General features: G+C 38.3%; 1 protein-coding gene across 2 annotated transcripts in view; it reads left to right on the top strand.

The window, feature by feature from the left end:
• LOC110451050 (dTDP-D-glucose 4,6-dehydratase-like) overlaps nt 1-6952 on the top strand; it is a 29540-nt gene extending 22588 nt beyond the window's left edge. For both annotated transcript variants that reach the window (XM_021498897.1, XM_021498896.1), the window contains 5 exons: nt 98-224; nt 904-989; nt 1762-1875; nt 3469-3570; nt 4046-6952. In XM_021498897.1, the coding sequence (XP_021354572.1) occupies nt 98-224; nt 904-989; nt 1762-1875; nt 3469-3570; nt 4046-4153 (537 nt within the window). In that variant the 3' untranslated portion in view covers nt 4154-6952. The remainder of the gene's footprint in view (nt 1-97; nt 225-903; nt 990-1761; nt 1876-3468; nt 3571-4045) is intronic.
• The last annotated feature ends 444 nt before the right edge of the window (nt 6953-7396 follow it).

Below are 7396 nucleotides of genomic sequence, written 5' to 3'. Positions count from 1 at the left end.
CCCCTGATCCCTGTGTTACTATTACAGACATCTGTCCCCTGATCCCTGTGTTACTATTACAGACACCTGTCCCCTGATCCCTGTGTTACTATTACAGATGCTGTGGACTAAGGACCTGAAGATGAACACAGTACATGTACAGGATGTTTGCCAGGCTGTGTGGCACCTGTGTAACCATGGTAGCCCAGGCCAGGTGTACAATATTGTCGACAGTTCTGACACAAGTAAGTAAACGTAACTTCATTAAATACCTGTTAATTATATTTCGTACATTTTTACGGGTGAAATATCATGAATTATCCATTTAATAAAAAACCTAGGTCAGAATGTTATATCTACACATGTGAAGATAGCACTTTTAGTATTGTCCAATCAGAATGGACCTTTTTATTCTCTGCATAAATTTTTAGTTTCAAGTTCAGAGGAAGTGACAGCAGAGTAAGTGGTTGTTTTGGTACAACATTGCAACATACATTATGGTATTTACATAATTACACAATTGATATAATTTTTGTTTAGAAATCTTACCAGATAAGAGCAGCAAATAGCAGAAGAGCTTTCAGTAACCCATTCAAAATGGCGTCTGCCTTGTGTGACATCATTCGGTCTTGGCATCAAATATTACGCTTCTGATTTCCACAATTCATTGCATGCAGCAATATTTGCATGGTTCTACTTTAGAAATGTAATAAAAACAATTTAATGGTTTTCCTGTTAAATACCATATCTGTTTCAGTTGTGTGGCAGAGTGTACTGATCTATATATGGGAGACATCTATGTATTATTTAATGTTACAATTCCCTAACCGGCTACATTGTCCATTTGAACGAACTGGAAAGTCAACTAATTTAACAGAAATGTTGATTAATATTCCAACCTCATTCACCTTGTTTCGTTGACAGCCCAAGGTAAAGTGTGCCACCTGGTGGCAGAACTGTTCAACGTCCAGTACGACTTTGTCGGCTCCATGTTCTCAAACATTGCCAGGGTAGGTAACTCTTGGTCAGTTATCCAGGATGCAGATTGCTGGAGTATTTAAATAACATCAGGCTGACCAAAATAAGTTGTTTGTAAATACTGGGCATTGATCTTTTAGGTTGCATTCACGTATCCAGCTTGAAACGGTTCAGGTGGCGTAGAAATATTCCACGATAGACGAATAGACTTGGACTGTTGGCAGAGCTAAAACTTGCACAGTTTTGGAGTTTCATGATAAAGAAATAATAATTCAACAACTTTTCAAGATTAATATGTCATGCTTCTACTTTATTATATAATGTTTCCTAAAATATAAAGAAATAGTGCAAACTAGCAATATTCAGCATTTTAGTTTCGGTCAGGCACATCTGGACCCCTCAATTTACACGTGCCAAATTCCTGAGGCCAGCCTGAGTTCAGATCTGAGCCTACTGATTTCTTTTCAGCTTGTTTGAACTGTTGAACCAGATACGTGAATGTGGCCTTAGTTATTTGTGATGAATTTCCTTTCAAATTTAGACAGGACTATGGTATAAATTCTCACAAAAGTGAGAGAAATGTTCATGACATGGAATTGCCTGTCTTTTAACATGTTCCTATTAGGTATTATGAAAACTTTCCTTCAAATGGAGCCATAACTAAGCTGTGTTTTCAATGGTACTTCCAAAACCCTAACCTATATATTTAGTGACAACATTTGATGTTATTTTGAAAGGATTTCTGTTGAATTCTAAGTCTTTCTTTTAATTTTCGTTTTATTGAGAGTTACTTCCCTTATTTAGGTAAACATGACAAGTGTGGTGGAGGAAATCAATGACAAACACATGACACCCTGGGCAGAGGCGTGTCAAACCGACAATGTGTCCAACACCCCCCTCGACCCCTTTATTGACGAGGTAAGTCTTGTTATCGACACCCTGGGCAGAGGCGTGTCAGACCGACAATGTGTCCAACACCCCCCGCGACCCTTTATTGACGAGGTAAGTCTTGTTGTGAACCCTGTGTTATTCAGTTTACATGTTTATTTACTTGAAGGACCAAAAATCCTTGACCCCCATATAATTCCATCTGAAGCCCAGTATTCTTGGAACAATCCCTAGTTGCTGAGGTAAAAGAACTTTTGACCTTCAAGCGCCCATTGTAATAAGACTGTTGTTACCCACCCAGAAATAGTTCAGGGATACAGGACTAACGCAGGATGTCCCTCCATCTGACCGTCAATCTGTTTACATTTCCTGTCCTAAAACTGTCTTAAGAACAAACTATTGCACAATGCTAAAGCTTGTTATGTGGGTTGCCCTAGGGAAAGGTCTTTATTTATTTAGCCTAATTCTTGATAATGACATGTCAGGGTTGTAAATTTATTTTACTAAAAGTAAAAATATTTTTGTCCAGATTCAATCTTCTGAACAAATGATCACAGAGAAGTGTTTTACCATAGAGGGGAGGACAAATCCTATTAATATTTAGTGTGTGGTTCATTGAAGTCCAGATCACTGTTTAACTAAAATTTAAGTTATTCAGAACCTTTCTCTTAGGTAACGAGTCCAAACTTTTTATGGAATAGCAAACATTTCAAATAAACAGCCTCATCCTTATGTACATAATTGATGTGCCTCCAGATACTACTCTAGGTATTTTGGGATATGGTCAGCCCCTGGATGCTGTTGGTGGTGTTGTGATCTATCGTTGTTGTTGTTGTGTAATAGTTTTGTTGTTTGTTGTGTTGTTGTTGTTGTGTAATAGTTGTGTTGTGGTCTGTTGTTGTTGTTGTGTAACAGTTTTGTTGTGGTCTGTCGTTGTTGTGTAATAGCTGTGTTGTGGTCTGTCTTTGTTGTTGTTGTGTTATAGTTGTGTTGTGGTCTGTCGTTGTTATTGTTGTTGTGTAATAGTTGTGTTGTGGTCTGTCGTTGTTGTTGTATAATAGTTGTGTTGTGATCTATTGTTGTTGTGTAATAGTTGTGTTGTGGTCTGTCGTTGTTGTTGTAGAATAGTTGTGTTGTGATCTATTGTTCTTGTTGTGTAATAGTTGTGTTGTGGTCTGTCGTTGTTGTTGTATAATAGTTGTGTTGTGATCTATTGTTGTTGTTGTGTAATAGTTGTGTTGTGGTCTGTCGTTGTTGTTGTGTAATAGTTGTGTTGTGGTCTGTTGTTGTTGTTGTTGTGTTATAGTTGTGTTGTGGTCTGTCTTTGTTGTTGTTGTGTAATAGTTGTGTTGTGGTCTGTCTTTGTTGTTGTTGTGTAAAAGTTGTGTTGTCATCTATTGTTGTTGTGTAATATTTGTGTTGTGATATATTGTTGTTGTGTAATAGTTGTGTTGTCATCTATTGTTATTATTGTGTAATAGTTGTGTTGTGATCTATTATTGTTGTTGTTGTTTTGTAATAGTTGTGTTGCGGTCTGTCTTTGTTGTTGGTGTGTTATAGTTGTGTTATGGTCTGTCATTGTCGTTGTTGTGTAACAGTTGTGTTGTGGTCTGTTGTTTACAGGAACTGCTGTACAACAAACATCTATACCTGGATGGGAAGAAGCTGTTGGAAACAGGATTTATCTACCAAATACCCGCGCCCAGGCTGGAACATCTCCGCGAGGTAACCATAGAAACACACTCTAAATTAAACACCTCAGCACATTGTCTAAAACACCTGCTGATAAACCATGTGACACTCATGTGATTGTTTCTGTAGAAATCAGTGAAACGTTTTAAGTCAAGTGTTGTATATTTTTTTGCATAACAAGCATGGAAGTGAGTCGGTAATAATGCATCACTTGTACTAAAAACCAGAGTGTTATTGGTGTCCAAATCATGATGATAGAATCTGGTGTGGAAAAACCCGCTTTAAGTGGTTTCTAAATGAAAAAAACCCTAATACTCCAACTCTTAAACAGGAGATCATCTTAAAGGATTTGAGAAAGAAATCTCGATCAATTGAGGCAAGATCCTTAAAAGTTAAACCATCCACTAGTCTCGGGTTTGGACATACAAGAATCTATCATTTTTACTCACACTCCCGAGATAAGGAATGATTCTAATAGTAAAAAGTGTATGTTTATCATATATTTCAGATGCTTGAGGATTACATCAGCCTGGGCCTATTTCCTAAAACTCTCCTCAAACAGGAGATTTCTAGCAAGGGAGATAACTCTAGTGACATTGGTGACAAAGATGAATGAAGATCACATGACTTTCAATCAAACTTTAAATACCATTCCTCCAGTATCAACATGTTTGTCTGGATATCCTCCCACACGACCAATCAAGTTGTCTCCCTTGGACCAATCAAGTCCTGTACACTTGTCTCTCATCTTTGCAATTGCCTGGACAAGTTTTGCAATAGTTTTATTAGATATTAGACGAGGGCATACTACGAGGAAGTCCTGCCCAAGCTCAGTAGCTGTAGTAGTTGTATTAGATATTAGACGAGGGCATACTACGAGGAAGCCCTGCCAAAGCTCAGTAGCTGTAGTAGTTTTATTAGATATTAGACGAGGGCATACTACGAGGAAGCCCTGCCCAAGCTCAGTAGCTGTAGTAGTTGTTGTAAGCGGTGATGATATTGAGTCACAATATCTGTAGTATGCTGTGTTCTATACATGTATTGACACATATTGTGTAATAAGTTATTCTGTTAAGAATCAACATGAGCCAAAATTTACTGTTTTTATTTGTTACTTGAAAATGAGGAGATTTTTAAGATATTTTATATTGGCCTGGAGCCAGCTTGTTGTAAAGGTGTAGCTTTAATGACTACTTGATGATAGTTTATGAAATCCATTTATAGTGACCTTGTTTTTGTTGATATGTGACACAAGAAATATATTACATATTAAGTGCTAACATTTTCCACGGTTTAATATACATACTCACAATGCTACACGACTGATTATTTAACGAAGCAGTACGGTATCCAGGACTGAGGAGAAAGGAGTAATCTTCAGGAAAAAGCTGTGATCCACAGGACAGAGCTGTGATCCACAGGACAGAGCTGTGATCCACAGGACAAAGCTGTGATCCACAGGACAGAGCTGTGATCCACAGGACAAGGCTTATGATCCACAGGACAGAGCTGTGATCCACAGGACAGAGCTGTGATCCACAGGACAGAGCTGTGATCCACAGGACAGAGCTGTGATCCACAGGACAGAGCTGTGATCCACAGGACAGAGCTGTGATCCACAGGACAGAGCTGTGATCCACAGGACAGAGCTGTGATCCACAGGACAGAGCTGTGATCCACAGGACAGAGCTGTGATCCACAGGACAAGGCTTATGATCCACAGGACAGAGCTGTGATCCACAGGACAGAGCTGTGATCCACAGGACAGAGCTGTGATCCACAGGACAGAGCTGTGATCCACAGGACAGAGATGTGATCCACAGGACAGAGATGTGATCCACAGGACAGAGCTGTGATCCACAGGACAGAGCTGTCAATACTGGAAATTCTGTATTAGAGCTCTGTTTAGTATTTTGTGATGAAATGTTGAGAAGCAGGCCAACATTTTTTTGGTTTTAGTTTTACAGACTTTTTCAAAAGCTTGAAGGAAAGTAGGAAAAGCAATAAAATGTTTTTTTTGTCCAATTGGTATGATCCACGTATCATACAAAAAGGTCCCATTTCCCAGTTTTGTTTTTGATTTTGTCAAACATAATTTGTCAATTAATTCTGAAATCAATTAATATTGCGGAAAATTCAATGTATGACCGTTTGTAAACTTCAGATAAGATTATTTAACCTTAATGATACTTAGTGTTTCGTCTCCACTTCAGGTACAGGTATGTACTGGCCTTTTATTGTTACTGCAGTGTCACTGTTTTTGACCACTAACTAAGCATCTGTGTTCATTCCCATCTCTAACCACAGGATTGCTAAATGGAACTGTTATAAAGCAAAGAGTTGCTTCCCCTGACACAAAACTTCCTATTATATTATAAACTTTACATATCGTTCATTAATGCATTGACTCAAAAGGATCTGTTAGTTTTACACTTGTACAGTCAAGCCTGCTCAAGAGACCACCTCAAGTAGGAGACCACCTGTATTAGGAGACCACCTGTACAACTCCCCATTATTGGCATTTTCATTCCTAAGAGACAACCTGTGTTAGGAGACCACCTGTGTTAGGAGACCAACTGTGTTAGGAGACCACCTGTATGAGGAGACCACTTTATGACCTCCTCAAAGGTGGTCTCCAAAATAGATTGACTGTATTGTAGTTAGAGGTTAAATATAATTCATGAGTTAAACTTTATTCTTCAGATATTAACTGTTATCGATTCATAACAATTGTCACTCTGTGTGTAAATATTCATAGTTTATATATGAATATATGAATAATGTAATGATAAATTGCAGGAAATATTCAGTGAAACCTGTATAAATCTCTACCCTGAGGGATCCCATACACTGGATGGGTTAGACAGGTGTATAAATCTGTACCCTGTGGGATCCCATACACTGGATGGGTTAGACAGGTGTATAAATCTCTACCCTGAGGGATCCCATACACTGGTTGGGTTAGACAGGTGTATAAATATCTACCCTGTGAATTAGGAATATTGTTGTTTGTGGGTTTTGAGAGTTCATTTCTTTATGTCGAAAAACTCAGGGGTCAGACAAGACGGGTTTCACTGTATTGAGGTTTGTCATTTAAAACATTTTTTGTTTGTCCTCTGTTAATTTATAAGCCTCTAATGTTGCAATCTTGTCTTTCATGACCTCGTTACTTAGTCATGACCTTGTGACTTAGCCATGACCTTTTGACATAGTCATGACCTCGTTACTTTAGCCATGACCTTGTGACAAAGTCATGACCTCGTTACTTAGCCATGACCTTGTGATATAGTCATGACCTTGTGACATAGTCATGACCCTGGTACATAGTCATGACCTTGTGACAAAATCATGACCTTGTGTCATAGTCATGACCTTGTGACATAGTCATGACCTTGTGTCATAGTCATGACCTTGTGTATATATACTTACTTGAATTCTCAGTACACGGTGTATATATACCTACTTGAATTCTCAGTACATGGTGTATCATAGTCATGACCTTGTGACAAAATCATGACCTTGTGACATGTTTTTTACACATGTAAGATTGTGTTTCAATTTAACACACAAGATTTCAATTGTTTTGGTATTTTCTGACAGCTGACTTTATGGATCGACACATTGTGGCTTGTTTCCAGTCGTTCAGAGTCGAGTCACTGGCCGTTTACACTCCTTCCTCTGACGGAATTAACATTAAGGTGTTATAGAGTTTAAGAGAGGGATGTGACAAGATTAGACGATGACTCAAATTCTCAGTACACGGTGTATATACCTTCTCGAATTCTCAGTACATGGTGTATATATACCAACTTGAATTCTCAGTACACGGTGTATATACCTACTCAAATTCTCATTACAC

The sequence above is a fragment of the Mizuhopecten yessoensis genome, unplaced genomic scaffold, assembly GCF_002113885.1.
Source record: "Mizuhopecten yessoensis strain PY_sf001 unplaced genomic scaffold, ASM211388v2 scaffold5751, whole genome shotgun sequence".
Lineage (NCBI taxonomy): Eukaryota > Metazoa > Mollusca > Bivalvia > Pectinida > Pectinidae > Mizuhopecten > Mizuhopecten yessoensis.
This window is presented reverse-complemented; position numbering and strand designations above follow the sequence as displayed.